This window comes from Budorcas taxicolor, chromosome 16 (assembly GCF_023091745.1).
Source record: "Budorcas taxicolor isolate Tak-1 chromosome 16, Takin1.1, whole genome shotgun sequence".
Taxonomy (NCBI): domain Eukaryota; kingdom Metazoa; phylum Chordata; class Mammalia; order Artiodactyla; family Bovidae; genus Budorcas; species Budorcas taxicolor.
The window spans coordinates 81177875-81205253 of record NC_068925.1 but is presented as its reverse complement, the minus strand read 5'-3'; the positions used below and the strand labels follow the sequence as shown (position 1 = coordinate 81205253).

Below are 27379 nucleotides of genomic sequence, written 5' to 3'. Positions count from 1 at the left end.
GGCCACACAGAGCAGCAGCTCTCCAGGTGGGGCCCCGTCGGCCATGCCCTCCCAGGTCCCACCTGCACCCACAAGAGCGTAAACTCTGAAGGCGGGACTGTGATCACGTTTTCATGAGCACCCCCCCCACCCCACCCCCACCCCCCCGCCCAGCAGATTCCGACGCCCACTGCAGAGTGAGAACCAGCTATGCGAGACAGGGCTGTGTGAATGACCTGGGGGCGTTGGTGTCCCCTACGTGGGCAGCTTCAAACAGCAAGCTGCACAGTTGGGCCAGAGAGAAAGGTCTCAGCAGGGCCGTCCCTTCGCGGAGCCTCTTCGGGCGTGTGGCCGCCGCTCCATGCAGCCGCGTGCTCTGTCCTCGCGTGCTCTGTCCTCGTGTGCTCTGTCCTCTGCGTGTGTCTCTGTGTCTCTCACAGGATGTGTGACAGTGGATTTAGAGTCACCCCGATAATCCAGTCTGACCTTGAGGTCCGTAGCTTATTCACCCCTGCAAAGACCCTTTCTCCTCTAGTTTCCCTCCACAAGTTCTGCGGGTTATGATGGCGACGTGCCTGCTTGGGAGGCACCTCCCAGCCAGCAGGGGGTCAGGTGGCAGAGGAGGGTGGGCAAGGGTCCTGTGGGGAGCGGCAGGATAGAGCTGAGCACTGAGGAGGCTGGAGTCTCGGTGAGGGCAGTGGCCCGTGAGCCAGCCCCGCAGGGAGAGTGGCATCCGCACCGGTAGGAGGAGGGACGCGGCCCAGAGGTCTGGGCGGCTCTCACCCTGGAGGTGCTCAGCCACAGGCCAGCCCCCAGGCTGATTCTGGGCCCTCAGGTGACCTGCTGGGTGTGCTTAGCATGGCCGAACTTGCCTGCCCACCAGAGAGGGCCCACGGCCCAGCCACGCTGTGGGGCGTGCTGCGGGGTCCCAGGGGATGCCCGAGGTGGCAGATGGCCTCCCTGGCATGGCTATTTTGGGCCCTGTGATTATAGGCTGCCTTATTTGGATCTCCCAAGGTTCCGGGAGTTGATTACTACGTGCGTCTGGGGTAGAGGCTGCTTCGAAGTGGGTGGTGGGTGGGCAGCCCCTTGCACGTGATGAGGGTCTAACATGGGTCATTGGTCTCCCAGAGACACTATGTGAGTGTCTGTGTGGCGGGGATCCTGTGGGGGTTCTTTCAGATGTAAATGTAGGTCTGGGTAGAGTTGGCCCCAGCTGGGCCACCCAAGAGCAGAGTGGGGCTCAGCACTTGAGGGCTCCTCAGCCCTGCAGAGCTCCTACAGGCCTTGGCCTGAGAGGGCAGGGGCACCTCTGAGTGGGGGCTGACCCCTCAGATTGAGATTGAGTGCACATGGACCCCAGGTAGAGCCCAGAAGTGGGGTGACCCCCTCCCCGCAGGGGAGATGACAGAGGCAAGGTCCCTTCCTCTTGCATTAATGCCTCCTCTTGAGCAGCTGATGCCAGTGCAGAACCCCAGCCTGCGTTCTGGTTGCGTCTGGAGGGAAGAAGAGACCCAACCGCTGGTGTCCATCCATCTGCTCACCCACCCACCCATCCACCCATCCACCCACCCACCCACCCACCCACCCACCCACCCATCCACCCACCCACCCACCCATCCACCCACCCATCCACCCACCCACCCACCCATCCACCCATCCACCCACCCACCCACCCATCCACCCATCCACCCACCCATCCACCCATCCACCCACCCATCCACCCATCCACCCATCCATCCACCCATCCACCCATCTATCCACCCACTTATCCATCCATCCACCCATCCACCCATCTATCCATCTACCCATCCATCCACCCACTTATCCATCCATCCACCCATCAATCCATCCATCCATCCATCCGTCCATCCAACAATCCATTCACCCACCTATCCATCTTACCACCCACTCACCCATCCATCTTTTCATCCACCCGTCCATCCACCCATTTACCCACCCACCTATCCAGCCATTCACCCACCCACTCATCCGTCCATCCAATCATCCACCCATCCATCCATCTACCCATCCACCCATCCACCCATCTACCCATCCACCTATCCCCCCCCCCACCCATCCACCCATCTACCCATCCACCCATCCACCCACCCATGCATCCACACACCCATCCATGCATCTGCCCATCCATCCTCCAACCATCCCTCCATCCAACTGTTCGCTTGCTTGTTTAAGCCTTGCCGAGTGCCTGAGCTCAATAATAAAACAAGGGCCTTGCCTTTCAGCAGCTCCTGCTTGTTGTGGGAATATCACACCCAGATCCCAATCCTTATCCCTCCCTTCCTGTACACTGTGGACTTAAGCTCCTGAGACAGAAAGTCAGTGCTGGTGAAAATGATGTAAAATCAGTGTAGAAAAGTGGAGAGGGAGCTGACGGACATAAGGAAAACCAGGTGGAGTGGCGTGTGTGATCAGCATTAGGCTTGTGGTTCGTGTTTGAGGGCTCACTGTGGCCCAGGCTCGGCCAGTGCTCAGCAGACACCAGCTCGTCTGTCCCTTGCGACAGGTCTCTGTGTGAGGTCCGATGGTCCGCGTTTCACAGCCGCGGAAGTGAAGGTTCAGGGAGTCAGTCAGCGAGCTGGTAGACGGTGTGTCTGCACGTGTGCTCTTAGCCACAGCCATAGGCCATGCAGACGGGCAGCTGGGTGAGACCCCGGGGCCTGGTCCCCAAGGCCGCCTGCCGAACGGCGCAGGAGAAGCCCACAAGGTGCGGGCCCCCAGGCCCTTTCTCAGACCTCAGTCAGCATCTTGCGGGCTGGGGCCCAGGCCAGTGGGCTTGACAGGTCTCCCTGGTGGGATCTAATGCACAGCCAGGTTTGGGAACCACGCGACGATCCTGGTGACCCAGAGCGTGTTTCCTACGTCGGCAGCCCTGGCCTCACACGGGCTCATGAGTCGTGCAGAGGCTCAAGCTCCCCTCTAGACCGAGGGGGTCAGACTCTGCCTTTTAACAAGACCCCGCACCGTCCCAGCTGTGAGTGCGCCACTGAAGTCTGGGACTCCATGCTCTTCGGTCAGGAGCTCCTGGGACCTGCCTTCTCTCCCAGCCCCAGTTCTGGTGAGCCGCCATTGTTACTGGTTCCCTGTCCCCCATCCCTTGGCCCTACAGACTTTCCTTGCAAAATCATCAAGCCTTAATGCCTGTCTTCCCTGCCGTCCCCTGCACGCGTGGGGTGGGAATGTGAGGTTGCGACATTTGGTTGTGGACCTGCCTAGAGCTGATGAGGTGTGCCAGATGACCTTGGAAGATGCAGCTGGAGACACAGAGGTTAGACTTCAGGAAGAACTTTCCAGCTGCCTTTAACCACAGGGAGAGAAAGGTCAGAGTGGCTTCGGAAGGCTCCCAGTCACGCTCCCCTTGCCTGGCCCGGGGGATCTCCCACTCTGCTCCCCTCTTGATGTTTTCTGGGAGCTCACAACCTCTTTTCAGAATCCTGTCCCATCAAAGCCTGAGAGTGCCAGAGGGAGGTGAGGGGTGGCTCAGACCCCAGCCAGGAAGAGGTGGATAGCACCGTGTGCTAGTCACCGGCCCTCCCCCAGCGCAGCCCCACCCGCCCTCCCCAGCCCGCAGCCCTCCGTGGTCGGGGGCGGGGAGGTGGGTCTATTTTGAGTCTGAGTCATTGTCCACCTGCTTCTGAGCCTTTGGAGCCCAGGTGGCTGCCAGCCACTCGTCGGTGTGTGGGAACGTGCATACCAGCTGGAAGATGCGGTGAGCGCCGAGCTCCTGCTCTGCCCACTGCAGAGGCTGAGGGGGGCCAGGAGGAGGCATGGGCACCTGGCCCAGGGAGGGGAGGGCATCCTCTGGATGTCACCAGAGAAGGAGCCGGCCTGCAGATGCTTTTCTGCTGTTTCCTGAGAGGGAGGTGTCCTTGCGCATCTCTGTGACCTCTTTGGCTAGATGACCCTGAGGTCACTTGTTCTGGAATGACCCCTGACCCCTGCACTCTCACCAAAGGGGCTCCCGCTGCCCTGACCCCAGCACCCAACTCTGCCACCAGCCTCCCCTGAAATAAGCCATTCCTGCTCCAGCGAGGCCTGGGCTGAAGCGCTCTGTGGACCCTAGGGAGGGCAGCGGGAGCCCAGGGGTGAGTCTCGAGGGGCCTGGCAGCCTCGGAGAGGGTCAGGGGCCGTCTCTCCCTGAGAGGAAGGGCAGGTCAAGCATCCCTTCCTTGGGAGAATCCTTCCTCTGGAGGCTTCATGGGGAATCCCGCCCTGATGCCCCAGCAAGGGGATCACAGCACTGTGTGGGGCCAAGGTTCCAGGGAAGAGACTAGGGGGAGGAGGCGGGAGCAGGGGGAGGAGCTAAGGGAGGAGGCGGGAGCAGGGGCAGGGGTGGGGGAGGAGGCGGGAGCTGGGGGAGGGGCAGGGGCGCGGACTATGGCGAGGGGGCACGGGCAGGGGCGGCTCTGGGCATCCCCAGGGCACAGCATCAGCCCGGGGCCCTCAGGCTGCTGGGCTTTGGCCCTGCCGTCTCTCGGAGGCCTGCCCCAGGCCCTCCAGGTGCTCACTGTGTCAGGCCGCGCTCCTGGGCCCTCACGGCAGTTCTTACCGAGGCCTGGGCCTCCCCTCCGTCCAGAAGGCCCTTCCCAGGCCCCCTCTCAGGATCGCGGCTGCCCGTGAAGCGCTGTCTCAGGCCCCAGGCCTGCCCCGCCGCTGCACACGGAGCTCCCTCCGGTCCTCCTGCCGGCGCCTCGACTCCGTCCCCTCCGCAGCCTTCCCCGGCCTCATCCCTCCTGAGCCCTCACCTGCAGCCGGGGCTGCCGCGTGAGCTGCCGTGGGAGTCTCCTTTGGGGGGCCGAGCCAGCCTGGGGTGAAGGTTCACCAGCTCCTCACGGCCTGTCTGTCTGCTGACCTGGGCCTGGGGACCAACAGTGAAACCTTCCCACCGAACCTCTGAGACGGGAGCCGGGGGCCGCGGGAGCCGGGCCGCGGGGAGCCGGCTGCTCTACCCACTCTGATTCCTGCCGTTTTCTGGGCAGAGTGGGTCAGCGGTGCAGTGAGGGCAGGTCCAGTGCTCCCGACGCTGGGTAGCTCCACTTCTCAATAAGAAGCCACAGACCTCAGGGCCAGCCAGCCAAGCTTTCCTGGGAGTTGCACCTGCTCTCAGGCCGTGAGCCCACCCGGCTCGCCATCCATCCAGCTGGGCTGCGCACCCCGTTGTGCCCCTCGCCCCCACGCCAGTGCCCTTCTGCCTCCAGGCCTCGGCTTGAGCTGTCCTCGGGATCTGGTGCGCTTCCTTCTTGCCAGGCTTTGCCTCTCTACTGAGCCGATGCAACACACTTCCTCCAGGAAGCCCTCCTCGATTCCCACCCAGCTCCGAGTCTCTGAGTACACGAAGTGCCAGAGCCAGACACCCTCGGTTCTCACAGGCTGCCAGGAGGGGGCCCTGGCCGGAGCAGGGCAGGCAGGGACCGGCTGGAGCTCTGTTGTCTGCTGTGCTGGCCTGGAGCCTGTCCGCTGCTGCCGGGCTGGAGGACACTGCCGCCTGCGTTCGCTCAGCTGACAGGTTGAGGTAGGGGCAGGGCTGGGCACAGACAGTAATTAGCCTTTGTCCACAGGTCCCTTTGGGATGCTGAGTGGTGGACTTCAGGCCAGCCTGGAGAGCTCTGAGAAAGGGCTCCACGCGATCCCAGGCAGACGGGACCCGTCATGGTCCAGCTCTCCCTGGCGTGACCTGACCGGCATCCTGGATCTGACTGTCCCAGCCGCTCCGAGTCCGGGAGTCAGAGCCAGAAGGGCAGTGAGGCGCGTGGGGCGTGGCCGGTGGTCACGCACCTCCCTGTGGTCAAGGCCTCACCTCACACATCTGACGACTGGGGCGGGTGGGACTCCCGGAGGCGCTCCTTTCAGCTGTGAGGGGATGTGTGAGTCCAGCCTCTCTGTCTGAAATCGCTGCTGCTTGCCTGTGTAAGCCAGCCCTGCCTCTTTTGAGGTGAGAGTTATCTGTGCCTCCTGAGCCTTGGTGCTGTGAGCTGTGAGCTGGGGGCGGTGGGGTGGCTGCCCTGAAGCTCCCTGCGATGCTCTGTGCTCACACAGGCGGCGCTGGGACGAGGGCTATTGTCGGGCTCACCTGCAGCTTCAGCTTTGCGGCAGAACCCGGCGGCATCCCCCTGAGTGGCTGGGCACCCCTTTCCCTCCACGGCCCTCAGCACCCCCCCAGCAGGCGGTGAGCTGCCAGCTTCAGGACGTCACAGCAGGACAGGCTGGGACCTGCAGGTCTGTGCAGGCCCGAGTTTCAGAGTCGGGGCCCTGAATCCGTGCTCACCGGAAGTCCAGCTCCTTCTCTCTCCTGTGTGGGGACGGAGTTTGACTGCTAGTTTCTTTTCTTTTGTTTTTTTTTGTAAATTTATTTTCAAAGGGCAAAACAGCTGGGGAATTTACATAAGAGTCCAACAGAGTGTCACTGACGAGGTCAGCCATGTGGCCAAGATGGGACCTCATGTCCAGATGCTCCCAGGACCGCCCGTCCTCTCCTGCAGAGGCCAGGGCCGGCCCCTCGCTCGAGCACACCCCTCCTGCCTGCAGCGCCGCCTGCAGCTCCCTGCGCTTGCACACACGTCGCTTGTGCTTCCACCATGTCCGACTCTTCGTGGCCCCGTGAACTGTAGCCCGCCAGGCTTCTTTGTCCCGGGATTTTCCAGGCAGGAATACTGGAGAGGGTTCATTCCCTTCTCCAGGGGATCTTTCCAACCCAGGGATGAAACCCGTGTCCCTTATGTCTCCTGTGTTGGCAGGCGGGTTCTTTAAGCTAACGCCACCTGGGAAATGGACGCGTTAACTTTCCATGTCTGGACCAGGACTTTCAAACCCAAATCCACCCTCCATAGCCACAGTCATCTTTACTTGGTCCAAACGAAGGTCTCCATGAAACAGGAATTTACTGGGAGCTTCACTGGGTCTGTCTTGTCATGGTTTCCAGACAACACGGTCCTTGGCTCCGTCCAACATTAGAGGAGGTGTACTGGGCTGGCGGCTCAGCCGTGAATCTACCTGGAGCCGAGAGCAAGGACCTGAAAGAAACTGGCCAAACATGAGCTGCCTCGAAATAAATGCCGACGGTGTTAGGGTTTAGAGGACCCCCAGCATCTGATGCTAACTGTGGCTCTTAGGAGGATGGGGCATTGGTGACACCACCCTGCTCGTATGCACAGGTAACTGCAATACCAGTGCAGTCGAGTCTTCTTGATAGTTCGCGGGGTCGTCAGGTCACAGGGCTGCTGGTGTCAGGGCCTGGCAGCTGGCTTCTGCAAGGCCTGGGGCCTCTTGGCTGGAAGAACAGCAAAGCTCCATGAGGAGCACACCCCACTGGGCTGAGCCGGGAGAGTGAGAGGTGAAGAGCGGAGAGGAGAGGACCGCCCTGCTGGGAGGGGAGGGGCTGTGACCTGGGTGTGCTCAGGCACATCTGTCTCTGCGACCCCACGGACTGTAGCCTGCCAGGCTCCTCGGCCCATGGGGACTCCCCAGGCAAGAATCCTGAGTAGGTTGCCATGCCCTCCTCCAGGGGATCTTCCCGACCCAGCAATCTAACCAGGGTCTCCCGTACTGCAGGCAGATCCTTCACCATCTGAGCCATTAGGGAAGGCCAAGAATACTGGAGTGGGTAGCCTATCCCTTCTCCAGGGGATCTTTCCGACCCAGGAATTGAATCAGGGTCTCATGCGTTGCAGGCGGATTCGGTACCAGCTGAGCCACCAGCCCCAGGGGCTGGATTTGAAGGCAGTCTTCGCTCAGCCTAATGGGCAGCCTGGAGGAGGCTGGTCTGCAGGGAGGGCCGGCCCTTTCGTGAGGCCAGGCAGGACGGCCCCGGGAGGGGGCCCAGAGAGTGCGGCCTCTCCACTTACCTGCAGGCCTCCCCTCCCCACACCCGCCCCCTGTGTGCACCATCCCCAGCTGAGTGCTCCAGAGCCTGGGGCTTAATTATATCCTGACCCACTTTGTTTTTTAAAAATATGTTTTTGTTCTGATTCATTGTAGAAAATTTAGAAAATACAGAGAATATGAATAAAATGGAAATCACCCACAATTCTACCAGCCAGACACAACGCTTATTAACATGCCTCTCTCTCTCTGAACTCTCGCACTTTTAAACTCGCCCTTCCTTGTGATGTGTTGAATCTTTACCAATTGTGTTGGGGCCTGGTTCATGGTTCCTTCAAGACTGTAGCACTGGCGTAATCATTTTAGCTTTAAGTACTTTAAAAATTTGAGATATAATTGATATAGCATGAGTTGCTCTTTAAAAGTAGAGACCTGAGTGGCTGCTTGTTTTTTTTTTTTAGCACTTTTACAAACTTGTGCAGACATTAACGTCTCTGATTTCAGCGTATTCTCGTCTCCCTGTCCTGGTTGGCTCTCACTCCCCACAACACATGGCCCCTGAAGGCATTAATGTACATGCTCTCTGCGTTTGCCTATTGTGGACATTTCACATAAATGCAATCATACAAAATGGAGCGTTTTGCGTTTGGCGTCTTTCGCTTTGCATGTTGTCAAGATTCACCCACGTGGGTGTCCATTAGTCTGTCAATTCAGTTCAGTTCAGCCGCTCAGTCGTGTCTGACTCTGTGACCCCATGGACTGCAGCACACCAGACTTCCCTGTCCATCACCAACTCCTGGAGATGGTGCCATCCAGCCATCTCATCCTCTCTCGTCCCCTTCTCCTCCTGCCTTCAGTCTTTCCCAGCATCAGGGTCTTTTCCAATGAGTCAGTTCTTTGCATGAGGTGGCCAAAGTACTGGAGTTTCAGCCTCAGCATCAGTACTTCCGATAAACACCCAGGACTGATCTCCTTTAGGATGGACTGGTTGGATCTCCCTGCAGTCCAAGGAACTCTCAAGAGTCTTCTCCAACACCACAGTTCAAAAGCATCAATTCTTTGGTGCTCAGCTTTCTTTATGGTCCAACTCTCACATCCGTACATGACTACTGGAAAAACCGTAGCCTTGACTAGACGGGCCTTTGTCGGCAAAGCGATGTCTCTGCTCTTTAAAATGCTGTGCAGGTTGGTCTTAGCTTTTCTGTCAGTACTTCTTTCCTTTTTTAAGAAAGTCTCCATTTCTCTGGCTGCACTAGGTTTTAGCTGCTGCCCTTGGGACCCCAGGCCTCTGCTCCTCTTGGTGGCTGAATGACATTCCACTGTGGGTTAGCCCAGGTCTGGTTGCCCGTTGCCAGCTGGTAGACACTGGGCTGTCTTCACTGTTTGGTGATTGTGGATAATCCTGGTGTGAACACTTGTGCAGCTGTGTTTTCAGTCTCTCGAGTGTGCAGCCAGGAGTGAAGCTGCCGGGCCGCGTGGTGACCATGTGGACAGCCGTGTGCAGACCCGCTAAGCCGTCCCCCGCGGCGGGCACAGCACTCGCCGTGCCCTGCGGCGCCTCTGTCCGTTTCCACACTTGCTGCCGTCTGCGTTACGGTTTCCTCCTGGGTGTGACGTAGCGTCTTGTGGTTTTGATTTACACGCCCTTGTGACTAGTGGAATGGAACCTCTTCTTACGTGCTTCCTGGTTGCCTTGTTTGGAGAAGTCTCAGTTCAGAGGCTTTGACCATTTAGAAACCTGGGTTGTCTTTTTCTATTGTTATTTATAATAGTTTTTTCAGTATTCTAGACACTAGTATCTTATCGGATGTGCAGTTTGCAAATATTTTTCCCATTCTGTGGCTTGTCTTTTCATTTTCTTGATACTGTCCTTTGAAGAACAAAACTTAATTTTTATGAAGTCCGATTTTTCTGCGTTTTGTTTTTGTACTTTGGCGTTTTGTGTAAGAAGCTACTGCCTAATCCAAGGTCAGGGAGGTTTCTGTCTCCCTCTGGTAGCTTTATAGTTTTGAGTGTTTGATCTGTTTTAAGTCCATTTTTGTATGTGGTGTGAGGTAGAGGTTCCATTTCATTCTTTTCCTCGCAGATGGTGAGTTCTTTTAGCAAACTGTTTCATCACACCAAAGGCTGTTCTTTTCCCTATTAAACTGTCTTCCGTTTAGTTCAGTTCAGTCGCTCAGTCGTGTCCGACTCTGTGATCCATGGGCTGCAGCACAGCATCCTGTTGACAATTAGTCGCCCACGAGTGTGTGAAGGCTTGGGCTTCCCAGGCCGCGCTAGTGGTAAGAATCCACCGCCAGTTCAGGAGACAGAGGAGACGCAGCTTCGATCCCTGGGTGGGGAAGATCCCCTGGAGAAGGAAGTGGCAGCCCACTCCAGTGTTCTTGCCTGGAGAATCCCAGGGACAGGGGAGCCTGGAGGGCTACAGCCCACGGGGTCGCACAGAGTCGGACGCGACTGAAGTGGCTTAGCAGCAGCACACACGCGTGAGGGCATTTCTGGATTCTCAGTCCCACTCCTTTGGCCTGCCTGCCCTTACGCCGGGACCATCCAGCTGCGACGGCTGCGCTCATGCCATAAGGTTTGAAATCAGAGAGCGTGAGTCCTCCAACCTTGTTCCTCTTTGTCATGATTCTTTTGACTATTCTGCCTCCCTTGCATTTCTCGATGCAGTTTTAGGATCTGTGTCAATTTCTGCAAAAAACAGAGAGAGGACACTGGGAGTTTTGATCGGGTCCTGTCGAATCTACAGGTCAGTTTGCGGAGTGTTGCCATCTTAAAAATCCATGGATATGAGATGTCTTTCCGTCTATTTAGATAGCCTTTAATTTCTTTCAACAATGTTTTATGGTTTTCAAAGTATAGACTTTGCACTTCTTGTTGAATGTGTTCCTCAATATTCGTGTGGATGTTATTGTAAATTGAATTGGTTTCTTTTTTATTGAAATACACAGTGCTGTATTAGTTTCTGGTGTACAGCAAAGTGGTTCCGTTATACAAGTATGTGCACATACGTATATATTTCTCGTAATAGATTATTATAAGACTGAGTATAGTTCCCTGCGCTATAAGTCCGTCTTCTTACTTCATGTATATGTCTATCTGTTTAATAGATACTGGTGTGTACATACCCACTCCAGTGTTCTTGCCTGGAGAATCCCAGGGACGGGGGAGCCTGGTGGGCTGCCGTCTCTGGGGTCGCACAGAGTCGGACACAACTGAAGCGCCGTAGCAGCAGCAGTGTGCACACATGAATCCCAAGCTCCTGGTTTACCCCTCCCTCCTCTGGTAACCATGAGTTTGTTTTCTGTGCCTCTGAGTCTGCTTCTGTTTTGTAAATAAGTTCATTTGCTTCATAGTTTAGACTCCACGAGGAAGGGGTACCACGTCTCCGTCTTTCCCTGGCTGGCTGACTTCACTTGGCGCGCTGCCCTCTGGGTCCATCCGCGTTGTTGCTGGTGACACCGTTTCACTCTTGCGAAGGCCAGGCAGCATCCCGTTGTGCGTAGCGCCGCTTCTTCTTTGTCCATTCGTCAGTCGTCGGGCACTCAGGTTGCTTCTGCGTCTTGACTGTTGAAACCAGTGCTGCAGGGGACACTGGGGTGCGTGTGTCTCTTTGAATGGCTTTTGTTTGGGTATATGCCTAGGAGTACTCTTGCCTGGAAAATCCCATGGGCGGAGGAGCCTGGTGGGCCGCTGTCTATGGGGTCGCACAGAGTCGGACTCGACTGAAGCGACTCAGCAGCGTGCCCGGGAGTGGGATTGCAGGGCCACATGGTAGCGCGGTTTTTAGTTTTCTGAGGAGCCTCCACGCTGCTTTCCAAAGTGGCTGCACCAATTTACAGTGTAAGAGGGTGTCCTTTTCTCCACACCCTCTCCTGTGTTTATTATTTGTAGACTTTTTGATGACAGCCGTTCAGACTGGTGTGAGGTGATATCTCATTGTAGTTTTGATTTGCACTTCTCTAATAATCAGCGGAGTTGGGCATCTCTTCATGTCCTGTTAGCCATCTGTGTGTCTTCTTTGGAGAACTCCCTGCCCACTTTTTGTTTGGGTTGTTTTTTTGTTGTTACAGAGTTGTACGAGCTGTTTGTTTATTTTGGAAACTAAATGCTTGTCAGTCCACTTTGCGAACAGTCTCTCCTCGTCTGTAAGCTCCTTTTTGTCTTGTTTGCGGTCTCCTTTGCTGTGCCAGTGTTGTGGATTTGAGATCCCGTTTGTCTATTTTTGCTTTTATTTCTATTGCCTTGAGAGACGGCCTAAGAAGACGCTGGTCCAGTGTATGTCAGAGAAGCTTTGCCAGTGTTCTCTGCTAGGAGCTTTTGGTGTCATGTCTTATATTTAAGTCTTTAAGTCATTTTGAGTTTATTTTTGTGTGTGGTGTGAGGGTGTGTTCTGACTTCATTGATCTACATGTTGTGTCCAGCTTTTGCAACAACACTCACTGAAGGTGAATTGTTTTCTTAATTTCATCTTTGGATTGTTCATTGCAAGTGTGTAGAAGTACAGTTGGATTTGGGTATTGATCTTGTATCATGCACTTTTGCTGCACTTTATAAGCTCCAGTAGTTTTTTAATGAGGTATTTTAATGTCTGAGGTTTTTGGTCTGTTTTGGTGTTTTAATGTTTGGGGTGTTTGGTTTGGGTTTTTTTTTTGGTATTTTAATGTTTGGGGTGTTTGGTTTGCTTTTTGGTATTTTAACGTTTGGGGTTTTGGTCTGTTTGTTTTGGTATTTTAATGTTTGGGGTGTTTGGTTTGTTTTTTGGTGTTGTAATGTCTGATGGGGAAAGCCCCAGTCCACGTTTCTGTTACGCTTTGCTTGTCTATTTATTTTATAACATGGACGTGAAAGTCTTAGTTGCTCAGCTGTGTCTGAGTCTCTGTGACCCTCGCGCTACCACCTGTCAGGCTTCTTTTCTGCGGCAAGAATGGTCTCTCCCTTCTCCAGGCAAGAATGGTGGAGTGGGGAGCCATTCCCTTCTCCGGGGGAGTCTTCCTGGTCCAGCGACCAAGCCCGGGTCTCCTGCGCTGCAGGCAGAGGCGCTACTGTCTGAGCCTCAAGGGAAGCCATCATAACAGGGGCCTGAGCTTTAATTTGTGAAGATGCACGGAACCCCGGCCCCCAGATCCCACGCGGTCCTGTTTTCTGATCCCTTACGTATTTGAGAATATGCTTTTGTGGACTTCACAGATACTTGCCAAGCTCTCTGTAAATAAAATTCATGGATCATTTTTCCTTAGGGTGCTGTCAGGGTAGCTCTATTTTCCCCTGGCATGTGGTTGCCAGGAAATTCAGAGATGGCCCTCATTGTTTTGTTCCCTAGGGAAGAGCATGCGTCTTCTTTATGAACGCTTACAAGAGTTTCTCCGTTTATCGTCTTTATAGAGTTTAGCCAGAATGTGCCCAGGTGTGAATCGGTTTTCCTTCAGTTTGTCTGAAACCCAGTAGACATTTGTAAAGTACATTTTTTGCAGCTCCAACAGATTTCAGAAATTAGAGCTGTCGCGCTTGTGCTCCAGTCATTTGCACGCGCCCCTCGCAGCTTCCCTGCCCGCCCAGCTCCACTTGCATCGATTTCTCTTTGAAATCCACCTTGATTTCTCGCGGTCTGCGCTGCTGCCCCTCTGCGTCTGCCTGGCCGCCCCCGTGCGTGTTTGCCCCTGTCTCACCGACGCCATCATTCCTTGTACCTTATTGAGGATGCTGATGAACCACCTGCTGCTTATTCCCGTTCAAGGAATAAATTATGTTTAGAGATTGCATCGTTTCCTGGGTTTCGGGATGCTATTATCATGTTCATGTTCTTCAGAATTTTAAAAAAAAGTTGTCGCTTTAAAGTTTTTCCTTCTCTTTTTAATGATTTTGTTTAAACGTGTATCATGAACTTTAGCGTCCTCGTGTAGTCAGATGTGCGTGTGGGGCATGAAGCGCTTCACATCCCTGGGTCAGCACCCCCACCGTCCGTCCCAGGCCGCCTTCCATCCTGCAGAACTGAAACTCCGCCCCCGCTGAGCCCTCGGTAACCCTGACCGCAGCGCCCGGCCCCCACCCTCCCCCTTCCGCGCTGTGAGCCTGGGTCTAGGGAGCTCGCTTAAGCGGGATCACACAGCTGGTCTCCTGAGTCTGGCTTATTTCACGCGGCACCCGGCACTCGAGGTGCAGGCCGTGGGCGCGGCCCGTCGCTGCCGCCCTCGGTGATTGGTTGCTCTCCTCCAGCCCGAGCACGTGTCGGATTCCGGTCGCGTGTTGCTTCTGGTCGGGGTCTGAGCTTCCATTTCTTCTGTGTCTTCGTCCGTGTTTTAGTGGGAAGGTGGCTGCACTTTGCTGTTTTAGCTGAACTTGCTTGACTCTGTGACCTGTTTCTGGGGCCAGAGGAGAGGCCTCAGCTGAGTGGGGCGGGAGCTCAGGGGTCGGCGAGGCCCGAGAAGACGCTGCGCGCGGGGGCCGGCCTCGGGGGGAGGCGCCGCGGCCCCTGAGGGGGAGCGGGGGCGGCCCCACCCTGGGCAGGGGCGGCGTTTCCCCCTGGAGCGGGGGACGCGCCCTGCCGGGAAGCCGGCGCGGGAGGCTCACTCCGCGGAGGCGCTCTTGAAGCCCCCGCCTCGGGGTCCGCAGGGGCCGGCGACGCCGGAGGTTCCGGGGACGCGGGCAGCGCGCGGGGTCCTGAGGCCGGCCCGGCGGGCTGCGTCGCAGGGGACAGGGCCAGGGGGTGGGACACGGGGCGACGCGAGGCCTAGGCAGGGGAAGACCAGCCTGCGCGCGGGGGGCCCCGAGTCTGCCTGAGCGGACGGACGCATGGACGGGCGTGGACGGGCCGACAGACAGGGGTCGGTGGGGGCGCGGGAAGCGGGGCTGGGAGGAGCGGATGGACAGCACGCAGCTGCGAGCTGCCAGCTGTCGCCCTGGTCCGCGGGAGTCGGGGGCCTGCGCCAGGGGCGCCCCGCCGGTGGCCTCCTCCCGTGCCCCCGGGCACCCTCTGCTCGCTCCCTGCCACGCAGTCGGCCCGGCTGCCCAGGACCCTGCGTGTTGCTCGTGTTCCGTGAACTCTGACGTCACTGCCCGCTCCCGGGGGCGGAGGAGACCCCGGACGCCCCTTCCTGCACCGGCCCCCGCAGCCGTGCCGAGGGCGGGCACCCGGGTCCCCAGGGGCCGGCCAGCCTGTCCTCTGGGTCTGGGCCGGTTGCCTTTCACGGTCCCCACCCCGGATTCCGGGATTGTCACCCACAAAGCTGGCCTTCTGCCCGGATCTTCAGGTCTGTGTCTTCAGGAGAAGCTGGGAGAGGCTGCCAGGCTCCTCCCCGCCTCCGCCTGGAGGGTGGGTAATCGTCTTTACACACTGCTGCGATTAAACACACGAAATGGCCCGGAGGCGCGCTCAGGTGTCCGCTTTGATGTACACAAAGGAAGCGCTCTCCGCTCCTGGGCTTCTGGCCCATCCGTCACTCTCCGGGGAGGAGGGCAGGGCAGCGGGGCCTCCTCAGAGCCTGGAGGGCAGGCGGGGATTGGCTCCATCTTAATAGTCTCGCTTTGATCTGCCCGGAGGTTGCGGCGAGGGGAAGGATCTTACTGACGAAACCGCTTTCTTCCGACAGACGCAGACCTTCCTGTGTAGGGCGAGGCGGGGAGTGGTGTCCCCACCCCCTCTGTTGGGTGGGGACCCCACAGCCCCTCTGTTGGATGGTGACCCCACCCTCTCTGTTGGGTGACCCTACACCCGCTCTGTTGGGTGGAGACCCCACACCCCCTCTGTTGGGTGGGGACCCCACAGCCCCTCTGTTGGGTGGGGACCCCACAGCCCCTCTGTTGGGTGGGGACCTCACACCCCCTCTGTTGAGGGACCCCACCCCCTCTGTTGGGTGTCTCCACCCCTTCTGTTGGGTGGTGACCCCACACCCCCTCTTTTGGATGTGGCCCCACCCTCTCTGTTGGGTGACCCCACACCCCCTGTGTTGGGTGGAGACCCCACAGCCCCTCTGTTGGGGGGCCCCACCCCCTCTGTTTGGTGTCCCTACCCCCTCTGTTGGGTGGAGACCCCACAGCCCCTCTGTTGGGGGGCCCCACCCCCTCTGTTGGGTGTCCCCACCCTCTCTGTTGGGTGGAGACCCCACAGCCCCTCTGTTGGGTGGAGACCCCACAGCCCCTCTGTTGGGTGGGGACCCCACAGCCCCTCTGTTGCGGGGGGACACAGATGGAATAAGAATCCCTTTCCTGCAGCCCCCCACTCCCACCCACCCCTGCAGCAAAGTATGACTCTGAATTTCTGGGGGCCTAGCCATCAGTGTCCACTCTACCCCCGACTCTTCCATCACCTTGGGGCACTTCCCCTTGGGGTGCTGGTCCCAGCCCATTGGACTCAGCAGTGGACACCGTGGGACCCCAGCTCTTCCTAGACGTTGTCTGCAGCTGCTTCCCAAGGGACCAGGGCGGGAGGGCAGGGGCCCTGGGTCCCACGCCAACCGCCTTCTCCGGCTCTGCCCTTTGTGCACTCTTGACCTTGACCGTCTCTGAGCCCTCTCCTCCTGGGTTACAGGGTCCCTCTCAGCTCTCACTCCATGAAGGTCTCTACCTGGCACACCATCCTATGAACAGTGCTGGACGCACCCCAAACCCCACCAGCGCAAACCAAAGCCACGCAGATTGAAGGCCCCTCGACGAGTTTCAGGGAGAGCACGCACTGGTGCCCCAGCGGCCTTTGCGTTAATCGGGGAGAAGCGTGGTAATGGCCCAGGGCCCAGCGCTGACCTGGGCCTGCCTTCGACACTTAGGCACGCTGAGCGTCTTCTCTGGAGCCCTGTCCTTTTGGCCAAAGGTCCCTGCGTTCCAAGCCTGTGTCCCTGTCCCAGAAGTTTCTCTCAGAAAGCTGTCTTCTCCACTAATCTAAAGGCTGCCAAGTAGTGTATATCGGGATTTCTAAAGTCGCCACGGGCAGCTCCCGTACCGGCTGCCTCCCTGGTGGCTCAGTGGTAAGAGTCCACCTGCCCGTGCAGGAGACGTGGGCTCAGCCCCTGGGTGGGAAGATCCCCTGGGGAAGGAAATGGCAACCCACTCCAGTACTCTTGCCTGGGAAATCCCATGGACAGAGGAGCCTGGTGGGCTGCAGTCCTTGGGGTCGCAAAGACTTGGACATGACTGAGCGACTGAACGTGCATAACGTCCATAGGGCTGCCGCCCTGACCGGCAAATTCAGTCACCCCGAAACGCGTGGGCCGCAGCAGAGGGTGGCCGCCCAGAGCGTCTGCAGGAGGCTGCACGTGTGCTCAGCCAGGCCTGTCCTGGCTCAGAGGGCACAACCAGGAGCCGTGTCTGCAGAAGGCCCGGCCTCCCCTCTCTGGCCCGCCCCCGGGCCCAGGGGCTCTTTTCCGCACACTCCTGCCCCCGAGCCCCGCTCCCCAGGGCGTGCACCCCCTGTGGGCCGCGTGGACACAGCCTGGCATGCGCTCCCCAGGGCACGCACCCCCTCTGGGCCGCGTGGACACAGCCTGGCACGCGCACACCACGGCAGCACCTGCTGCTTCTCCTTCCAGCTTCATGCCTCCAGCGGGGAGCCCCTTGGGACGGGCACTGGTGTCCTGCACAAATGCGGCTGGGTTCTTAGAGCTGGTTGCTGCCAGGCGCGTGTGTCAATCCAGGTGAACTCAGTGTAGAGACAGTTCGTCAGGCACAGCGGCCTCCCCACAGCTGGTGGAGGGTCCTGGGGGCCAGGGGCCGTGGCTTCTGCTGTGCTGTCTCAGGCCCAGAGGCGTCCGCCCGCCCCTGGTGCAGGAGAGGGCCGAGGAGCCCTTTGCCACCCTGCCCTCGGTGCTGGCTTGGAGGAGGGGCTCAGAGGGCACCCCGGGAACAGTCTGGGGTCCCCTCCCCTGGACTTGAGGCTCAGTGGCTATTCCCTGGGCAGACATGCAGCCGCAGCCCTGGGGCCCCCACGGGACTGGCCTCTGAGGCCCTGCCTGTCCTGGTCATGGGCGCCGGCCAGTTCACAGGAAGCTCTGCTCCAGGCAGCCTGGCAGCACTCGGCCTGTACGGCTGCCGCGGCATCTGCTCTGTGCAGCTGGGGTGGGGAGGGGCCCGGCTGGGGGGTTGACATGCAGCGTGCATGCGGGCAGTGTGTGTGGGGCAGTGTGTGTGTCTGTGTGTGCAGCACGTTTGGGGCAGTGTGTGTGTACAGTGTGTCTGGGGCAGTGTGTGTGTGTGTGTGTGCAGTGTGTTTGGGGCCGTGTGTGTGTGTGTGCAGTGTGTTTGGGGCCGTGTGTGTGTGTGTGTACAGTGTGTCTGGGGCAGTGTGTGTGTGCACTGTGTTTGGGGCAGTGTGTGTCTGTGTGCGCGCGCAGTGTGTCTGGGCCCATGTGTGTGTGCAGTGTGTTTGGGGCCGTGTGTGTGTGTGTGTGTGTGTGTGTACAGTGTGTCTGGGGCCGTGTGTGTGTGTGTGTACAGTGTGTCTGGGGCAGTGTGTGTGCACACTGTGTTTGGGGCAGTGTGTGTCTGTGTGCGCGGGCAGTGTGTTTGGGGCAATGTGTGTGTGCAGTGTGTTTGGGGCCGTGCATGTGTGTGTATACAGTGTGTCTGGGGCAGTGTGTGTGTGTGTGTGTGTGTGCGCGCAGTGTGTCTGGGCCCGTGTGTGTGTACAGTGTGTCTGGGGCCATGTGTGTGTGTGTGTGTGTACAGTGTGTCTGGGGCCGTGTGTGTGTGTGTGTGTGTGCAGTGTGTTTGGGGCCGTGCATGTGTGTGTATACAGTGTGTCTGGGGCAGTGTGTGTGTGTCTGTGCAGTGTGTCTGGGGCAGTGTGTGTGTGTGTGCAGTGTGTCTGGGGCCATGTGTGTGTGTGTGCAGTGTGTTTGGGGCCGTGTGTGTGTATACAGTGTGTCTGGGGCTGTGTGTGTGTGTGTGTGTGTGTGTGTGTGTGTGTGTGTGTATGCAGTGTGTCTGGGGCCGTGTGTGTGTGTGTGTTTGTGTGTGTGCAGTGTGTGGGGCCCTGCTGGGGGCCTCAGGAAGCGCTCGCTGCTGCTCGGTCACCCGCCTGTGTCCCCTGACCGTGGCCTCTGCCCCTCAGGAGCCTTCTCTTCAGGGCCCCTCTGCCCCTCAAAGGAGCCTTCTCTTCGGGGCCCCTTAGCTTGTGCACTGGGGCCCCACCTTCTGTGCCTTCACCCCTGCCCTCCCGAGTCACTGGGGACCGACTGCCTCATCCTCAGGCCCTTCTCTCACCACCCCCAGGCTTAGCCCAGGCACCCGACCCCCTTCCTGCCTCGGGCTTGCTCCTCCTGCCCTCCTCCAGCGCTGCCCCTCAGGACACCCCTCCCCTGGGAACCAGCTCAGATGTCACCTCCTCCGTGAGGCCTTCCTGGGTTTCCCTCGGGCGGAGGGCAGGCCCCAGCTGCAGAGCATTTCCCACATACTTGATTAAGTCTCAGCCGTTGGTTTGGAGCCACAGACTCCTTGCTGCAGGCGAGGAGGCAGGCACGACAGCCCTCCAGGGGTCTGGGTGGGTGTTCAGAAGGAAGGCGCGTGTGAAAGGCTGGCCTGCCTGGCGAGGAGCCCGCACGGGAATCGATGGCCGAGGTCTTTGTGTTGCTGATTGAAGGACAGTCCAGGAGCTTCTCCAGAGACGGGCTGTGTGCAGCTCATGCTGGAGCCCAGCGCCGAGCCCGGGCTGGCCTGGCACTCAGAGCCTGCAAGCCCTCAGTGGGGCCACCAGGCTGTGTTTAATCCAGCCTGACTGAGCTGAGGGCTAAGAGGAGATACTCAGTGACTGAACAGAGATGAGGGGCCTTTGTGGGGCCCGGTGCTTAGTTGGGGCATGCCAGTGGCTTTGTGGGAGCCGAGTGAGAGCAGAGAGGCCTTTGGGGGCAGGGCGTGGGGAGGGGGTCAGTGTGCAGGGGCACCTCGGCATGAGCTGGCCCTGTCTGCTTGGCCCCAAGTGGGCCAGCCCTCCTCCCAAGCCTGCCCCCCAGGAGCAATGCGCCCTCCTCCCAAGCCTGCCCCCCTGGGAGCTGCGCACCCTCCTCCCAAGCCCGCTCCCTCCACCCCCACCCTGGGAGCTGCGCACCCTCCTCCCAAGCCCGCCCCCCTGGGAGCCGCGCACCCTTCTCCCAAGCCCGCCCGCACCCCCTCCCGCCCCGGGAGCCGTGCGCCCTCCTCCCAAGCCTGCTCCCCCCACCCCCACCCCGGGAACCGAGTGCCCTCCTCCCAAGCCTCCCCTCCCCCTCCCCCTCCCCCCAGGAGCAATGCGCCTTCCTCCCAAGCCCGCCCCCCTGGAAGGTGTGCGCCCTCCTGAAGAGGCTGGTGCTGCCAGCGGCGCTGATGAGGGCGGCCCAGGCACATCCTCGCCGCCTGGCCGGTGCCACCCTGTCCCCAAGCCTCCACCTTCCCTGTGGCCGGACCCCAGCACCCGCCCCTGCCAACGCTGCCTCAGGCACAGGGTCACGTCTCCGAAGCGGCTGCTTTCTTTCCCCACCGTGAGGACCTCCCCCAGCACCTCCCTGCCCTGCCCTCCCTTCCTTGGCAAGGCCTCTGTAGGCCCCATGTGCCGTGGGTGTGGGGCTGGGCCTAGGGGCCTCCAGAGAAGAGGCTGCCCTTGGTGTGGCTGCAGGTGGGGGTCAGCAGTCTGGTGCCCGGGAACGGGCCCCGTGCTTAGGGCTTCCTGCCCCCTGAGTCAGGACGGCCACGGGGCGGAGGGTTTCTGGTTCAGGGAGCAGGACACTCGCGGGCGTCCCACCCAGTGGCTCCCCGCGGCCACCCAAACTCTCAGGGCTCCCCGCCCACCTGCCCTTCTGTGCGTGCGGCTGGAGGGCTGCCTGCAGGGAGGGGGCGGCTGCCCACAGGGGCTCCTCTGTGGGAGGGGCGGGGCAGGCCCAGGAAGGGACCCTCCAGGCTGGCCCGCCCGGGCGCTACTCAGGGTGAGGGGCAGCCCCGGGGGAGCCCTGGCGGCTGGAGGAGAGGCTGGCTGCTCTCTGAGGGCCGCCGGCTTCAGCCAGTGCCTGCTCCTGCCCTGCCGCCCTGCATCCTCTCCTCCACGTGCCTGACTTGGGGCGGGAAAGGCCCCGCGCCCCGAGCAGCGTGGACTGGGGCCTGCCCTGCCGCCCTCTGCCCTCTGCCCTCCCTGGGTCCTGCTGGCCTGCGCTCAGAGCTTGGGGAGCAGGCAGCGGGCCCCAGCCTTTTGAATGGGCCCCTGGTGACGGGCATGGCAGCTGGTGGCCCTCTAGGACTCCCGATCCGTCCCTCTGGCCTTGGCTCTGACTGAGACCTGGTGGGATATAGGGAGGATCAGAGAAGGAGAGTCCAGAGGCTCTGTGGGGTCAGTCTAGGGCCCTGTGGGCTGCAGGGACTCTGGTTTCCAGGGTGCTGTGGCCCCTGGGCTCAGAGGTGCCTCCTGGGAGGGAGCCAGGCTGTGGAGAGGCTCTGAGTGTGAGTCCAGCCCGGCCACTGACCCACTTGGGGCAGCCCTCTCTCCTCCTCTAGGCTCCAGGCCCCTTGGGCACGGGGGTCAAGGCTGGCGGCTCCTTCAGCTCCGAGGGAGCAGGACCCAAGTCTCCACCTGCTCTTCTGGGGGGCTGTGGGTGAGTCAGGTCGAGGACAGCCACCTGGAGCCTGGCCCCCAACCTCCTCGCCTGCCCTGGCTCCTGGCTGGGGTCTTCCTGAAGGCGGTGTTTGTCCTCAAGGCCAAAACCACCAGAGGGTCTGCAGTTGCCAGATGCCCCGCCCCTCCCTGGGGTCCCCCTGGATGTCCTCCTTGTTGGAAGGAAGGGGTGCTGGGGGAGCCTCTGAGCTGTGCTCTTTGTGTGAAGTGAAGTGAGAGTCACTCAGTCATGTCCGAATCTTTGTGACCCCGTGGACTGTGCAGTCCATGGGATTCTCCAGGCCAGAATGCTGGAGTGGGTGGCCGCTCCCTTCTCCAGGGGATCTTCCCAACCGAGGGATCGAACCCAGGTCTCCCGCATTGCAGGTGGATTCTTTACCAGCTGAGCCACAAGGGAAGCCCGAGAATACTGGAGTGGGCAGCCGTTCCCTTCTCCAGCAGATCTTCCTGGCCCAGGAACTGAACGGGGGTCTCCTGCACTGCAGGCAGATTCTTTATCAGTGGAGCCACAGGGATGCCCCCTCCCCCCCGGTCAGGGAAACGCTTTGTGTGCATTTCACCTGAAAACAGCGTCTCAGGCGGGCAGTGGCCAAACTAGTCAGCTGAGGAGACCCGCCCAGAGGTTGAGCGGGGGATGTGTGCCTGGATGTGTCTGCTCCCGGGACCCCAGGGGAGACCTGCCGCGTAAAATGCACACACTGCGTGGGACCTATGTGCTCTAAGAAGTTATCCCCACTGGCTGGGCCCAGGGCAAGGGCTTGTAAGTGGGAGCAGTGACATCTCGGGGTCCTGGTTGTCACGGAGGGGGTGCGTCTCCGCCCGGGGGCCCAGACGTCCTTGTGAGGCGGGGCCTGAGAGCCAAGCTCCAGCCCACTCGGCCACCTCCGTCCCACAGTCGCTGGACCTTTGGATTTGACCTGAGCCGTCTGAGGTCTGTGCCCACTTCTGGCCCACGCTGGCCCTGTGTCCTGCCTGCGGCCCTCGCCCGTAACACCTCGCCCTTCTGTCCCGGTCTACGTCCCACCTTTCCTTAAGGCCTTTGGTGTGGGCTGTGATCTGGGGGGACTCGGGACTCCGCTCCCTGTGCAGTCTCTGGGAAAGCTGGGGCGAAGGTGCCGCCCCCCGGGGTCTCCCCAGGCCGTGAGGGATCTCTGGATGGGAGCGAGGTGGGGGAGGGCCCCCACAGCGTGGAATGAACATCTGAGCGAGTCACCGGTGCACACACACCCCAGGAAGGGCTGCCCGGGTCCCCAGGCTGGGGGGCTGCTCCCCTGCTGTCTGTGAGCCGCACGGCCTGGAGGTGTGGGGGATTCTCCCTGGAGGGCGGCCTGGAGCCCAGGGCCTGGGGTGACAGGTGCGCGGACCCCAGAGCAGAGCCCCAGGCCTGGCCACACAAGGAGCACAGGAGGAGGCGCCTGGCTCGCTGTTCAGGCTCTCCTCCTGCTGGCGACCCTCCCGCCGGCGACCCTCCCGCCGACTGAGCGTCAGCAGACACCGCTGCGCTCAGCACTCGGTGGATGACCTGCGGTCGTGCTGGAATTCAGGCTGTGACTGGCCGGTCTGGGACGGGGCCTCAGACTCTGCCTTTGCGCCGAGGTCCCAGGCAGTGCTGAGCTGACGATCCACGGACCACCTGCCAGAGGAAGGTCTGAGGCACCCAGCGATGCCCTGGAGGGGATGGTGGAGCAGGTGTGGCCAGCCTCGACTGGACGGCGGGCTCTGTGTCAGCCTCCTCGACCGGGCGGCGGGCTCTGTGCCAGCCAGCCTCCTCGACTGGGCGGCGGGCTCTGTGCCAGCCAGCCTCCTCGACTGGGCAGCAGGCTCTGTGTGAGAGCGGGAGGCGGCGGGGGGTGGGGTGAGGAGCCAGGGCCGGGGAGCGCGTGCTGTGTGCCCGGCGACCTGCACAGTGGTTAGAGGTGTGCCCCGTGCAGCCGCTGCCAGGCTGGAAGCCCAGCTGCGCCGCTTACTGGGTGTGTGACGGGGCCGCACGTGGCTTTTCTTCTTTGGGGAATGTGAACCTCACAGGTGAGGATTAGACGGCCTGATGCATACAATGCCGCCGGGACTCAGGGGGCACACTCTCGGTACCCTGGGCCCTGAACGCTCGCAGGGAGGAGGTGAGGCCACGTGGGGCCGCTGATGCCGATCCCACGGGCCTGCTCTGCGAGGGTCTGTGATGGACCCTGTGGTGGGGCGAGGCGAAGGGCACGTCCGTGTGGGGCTGATCAAGGCTCCGGAACTGCCGGGTGACAGTCCTATGCCAGGGAGCCCGCAATGCTGGCCCCTTGGTGGTGCAGGGACATCCCAGGGCAGGGCAGCAGGGGCGCCTCAGGAGGGGACTCTCCAGGGACCCGACCCTGCAGTGGTCGAGCTCACCCTCGAGCTCCTAGGACGTGCCCACGCCCGCTTCTGGGTGAGGGGCTTGTGCAGAGCGCCTGTCCCTTTGCTGACACGTCCCTCTCTGGAACGGCCCCTCCCTAGCAGCAGAATCCTGGCCACGGCCTTCTTTGCGTGAAGCCCTTCCTGGGTGAGGCCCATCGGACGGAGCCGATGCTCGTCCAGCCCTTTCCCACCTGCCTGTGCATGGAGACAGGCCCCCTTGGGCCTTCTGAGCCAGGCATCCTGGGCGGGGTCTTAGAATTTTCTTCCACCTGTGGCCCCCTCCCCGGTCAGTAGCCACAGTCGGACCGTAGGGGCCTGAGGACAGTGACCAGAGGGACAGGCCCTCACCGAGGGGCTTGTGGCCGTCGGGTCAGGTGTGACGTGTGTGGAGGTCTCTGCCGCTGCAGGCTTCAGGGCCTGGCTCGGTCGGTTTGCCCTCCCATCCAAGGCTCTGGGGTCGGCCTGTTCACCCACAGCCCCCTGCTGGCTGGCCTGGCATTTCTCCCAGGGATGGGGAGGATCCTGGTGAGCAGCTCAGAGCAGATGGAGCCCTGCCGGCCACCGGCATGTGGGCTCATGCTGCTGGGGCGGGAGAAGGGCCCCCACCGCCCAGCACTGAGTCTTCTTCGGGGCCAGGATGAGGGGCTTCGGGGCTGTGTGGTTGGGGGCCGGGGTTTCCACATGCCAGTGCGGAGAACCAGGCCTCGGTGCAAAGCCCCTCAAGACAGCAGAGCCCGTGGGCAGATCCACGGCTGCTGGCCAGCTTGCCTCGACCCTATGTGACCAGCTGCCGGGTGGTGGGGCGTCAGCCCAAGCCCCAGGCCAGGATGCAGGGGGTAAAGGCCTGGCGCCGTCCTGAGAAGCTGGAACTGGGTGCTTAGCTGGCAGAGTCTTCCTGAACTCGTGTCTGAGGTCCTCCACCTCCTTGGATGCTTTGCTGTGGACAGACAGGCTGTCCCCTGTCTGCCTGTCCAACATCCAGCAGCCCCCATAGGCATCAGCCAAGCAGGGAGCCCCGTCTGACAGCTGGTCCTTGAGCCAGGGGGCAGGGTCCCAGGGGGCAGGGGCACTGGGATCAGGGTGCAAGGGTCAGGTGCTAGGGAACAGGGGTGCTGGGGAACAGGGGTGCTGGGGGATAGGGGTGCTGGGGAGGGGAACAGGGGTGCTGAGAACAGGGATGCTGAGAATAGGGGTGCTGAGAACAGGGGTGCTGGGGAACAGAGGTGCTGGGGTCAGGTGCCAGGGATCGGCCTGTGGCTCCGAGAAGGTCTTTCCTTGGCTGCGTCCATAGGTGGACCTGTCCCCAGGTTGATGGGGGACCATCATTGCTTTCCAGCCCAGCCCGGAGCTGACAGGGCTGGGAGCCAGTGTCCTCAGAGCGGGGGAGCCGTGGCGCAGACAGGGAACCTGGGCATGAGGGGCACTGTGGTCTGAGGCTGTGGACCAGCACTGGGTCACCAACAGGGACACAAAGCATAGAGGGCCTCGGGCTGGAGCGGAGGGGCACCCGGGACCTGAGGAGCCGCGCTGTGGAGCCCGGGGGGCCCGCTGCCCCGGCCCAGACTCTCCCTGTCCCCTCCCACAGGCGCCTGGACGCCAACCTCATCTCCCTGGTCCCGGACAGGAGCTTCGAGGGGCTGACCTCCCTCCGCCACCTGTGGCTGGACGACAACGCCCTCACCGAGATCCCCGTCAGGGCCCTCGGTCACCTCCGCGCCCTGCAGGCCGTGACCCTGGCTCTGAACCGCATCGGCCGCGTCCCCGACTACGCCTTCTGGAACCTGTCCAGCCTCATGGTGCTGTGAGTGCCGGCCGGCTTTGCTCTCGGCCGTGTCCCTGGGGTCTCCGAGGCATAGTGAGGTGGCCATCCCGGGCTGTCAGGAGGCCGGGCGGCACGGGCAGCACTTTGGGAGCCCGGGCGTCGGGCTCAGCTGCTGCGCTCTCTGCCGCTCTGCCCACAGGCTGTGGCTGTGCCCCACGTGGGCGTGCCCCCTGCGAGTGACTTCCACCGTTCTTGAATCGGGCGACGGGTGGGTGCAGGGGTGGGGTAAATTCACTTCATCTGCCAGCCTGGAGAAGCAGCGGAGAGCCAGCGCTTTGATTAGCGAGCTGAGTGCTGCTGGGGGAGCGCTCCGGGAGACGGTGTGCCGGGCAGGGCCTGCTGCTCACTGCCCCCCCGGGACCTGCGGGCACGGGTTAGCTCCCGGCTAATTGCCGTGGATGGTCACCGAGTTTGTAGGGCAGTTACCAAGGGCTTGGCGGCCGTGTGTAATTGCTCCGGGTTACAGACCCGAATGTCCAGACTTTGTGAAATGGGTGAGAGGCCTCCTCTGCTCTTGGAAATCTGGTTTGATTTTCCAAACCAAGGAGTGGACAAGTCTTGGTTTCTTTGAGAGATGGAGGAGCAGCATTTGTTTGTCTGATTCTCTGTCCTGGGAGACGGGAGATGCGGGTGAACTGCTCCAGAGCCTCACCCTCTGTCGGGACGGCCGCAGCATCCTCCCTGGGTGGCCGTGGGTTGGCAGAGGGTGAGCAGGACGGGGGGCCTGATCCCAGCTTTGGTGATACCTGTGACGTCCTGATGCTCCCTGCGAATCGTGAGTCTCTGAGAGACGGAACTCCTGGAATGAGGGGGTCCTCACGGTGGGCCCCTGACCGCTGAGTGGGAGCAGGAGCACATCCTGTGGGACCCGCAGAGCCAGGAGTGAGCTCCGGCCGCTGCCCCAGGCCTGGGGGAGTGGCGGGGGGACTTCGAAGGACAGCGATGCTGCCCCAGAGTGCAGGACGAGGGCACTGGGTGCTGAGTCAGCCTCGGCCCAGGCGCAGGGTGGCTGGAGCAGCTGGTGGGGGACAGGGCCCTGCAGGGCGGTCCTGGCTGGAAGGACGGTTTAGAGCTGGATGGCTGAGGAGCGGGGGACAGGCTCTCGGCAGGTGTCGGTGAGGACGTGCCGGCGAGTGGGCCAGTGTAGCTGGAGAGGAGGCTGGGGGGTGAGCTGGGGCCTCGGAGCACAGGTTTGACTCTGGCCTGCCAGTGGGGTCCTGGAGGTGGGAAGGGGCCCCAGGAGGGTGACCTGAAGGACACACGGGGGCACGGGAGGGCGGAGGCGGACGCACGGGCCTGAGGGACGTTGTGGAGGGGGAGTTGGGGTCGGAGGCCAGGGTCTGGTCGAGGAGTAGGGTGCAGAAGCTCAGCCCAGGATCTCAGGTCTCCGGGGCGGCGGAGGCGGCTGAGCTCAGGAGAGCCGGGCCAGGAAGGCTGAGTGAGGCAGAGAGAGAAGGCCTGGAGGCGCTGATGCCGCCCTCTCCTGCCTCCAGCCTCGGCGGGGGAGGGGCTGCTGTGGCCGGGGCCGTCCAGGGCAAGGGGGCCGCAGGAGGCCGCCCAGGGCTCCGGGCTGGGTTGCAGGAAAGCGCAGAGTAGGAAGATGGGTGCTTGAGGCTCATGCCAGAGGCACAGGTGACCAGCTGGCGGAAAGGGGCTTCCCTTCAGCCCGAGCCCTGAGCCTTCACCAGGCCGCCCTGCGGGGGCCCCTGGGAGGGCCTGAGAGGACTGCAGTGCTGGCCTGGGTGGGGGTCTCATCCCTTCCTCCGGACCAGAAGTCCCAGGAGGCTGGG

General features: G+C 60.9%; 1 protein-coding gene across 1 annotated transcript in view; it reads left to right on the top strand.

Moving 5' to 3' along the window:
• The window catches only part of LGR6 (leucine rich repeat containing G protein-coupled receptor 6), an 80618-nt gene that overhangs the window by 27204 nt on the left and 26035 nt on the right, over nt 1-27379 (top strand). Inside the window, exon 5 of the mRNA XM_052653942.1 lies at nt 25353-25568. Within this exon, the coding sequence (XP_052509902.1) occupies nt 25353-25568 (216 nt within the window). The remainder of the gene's footprint in view (nt 1-25352; nt 25569-27379) is intronic.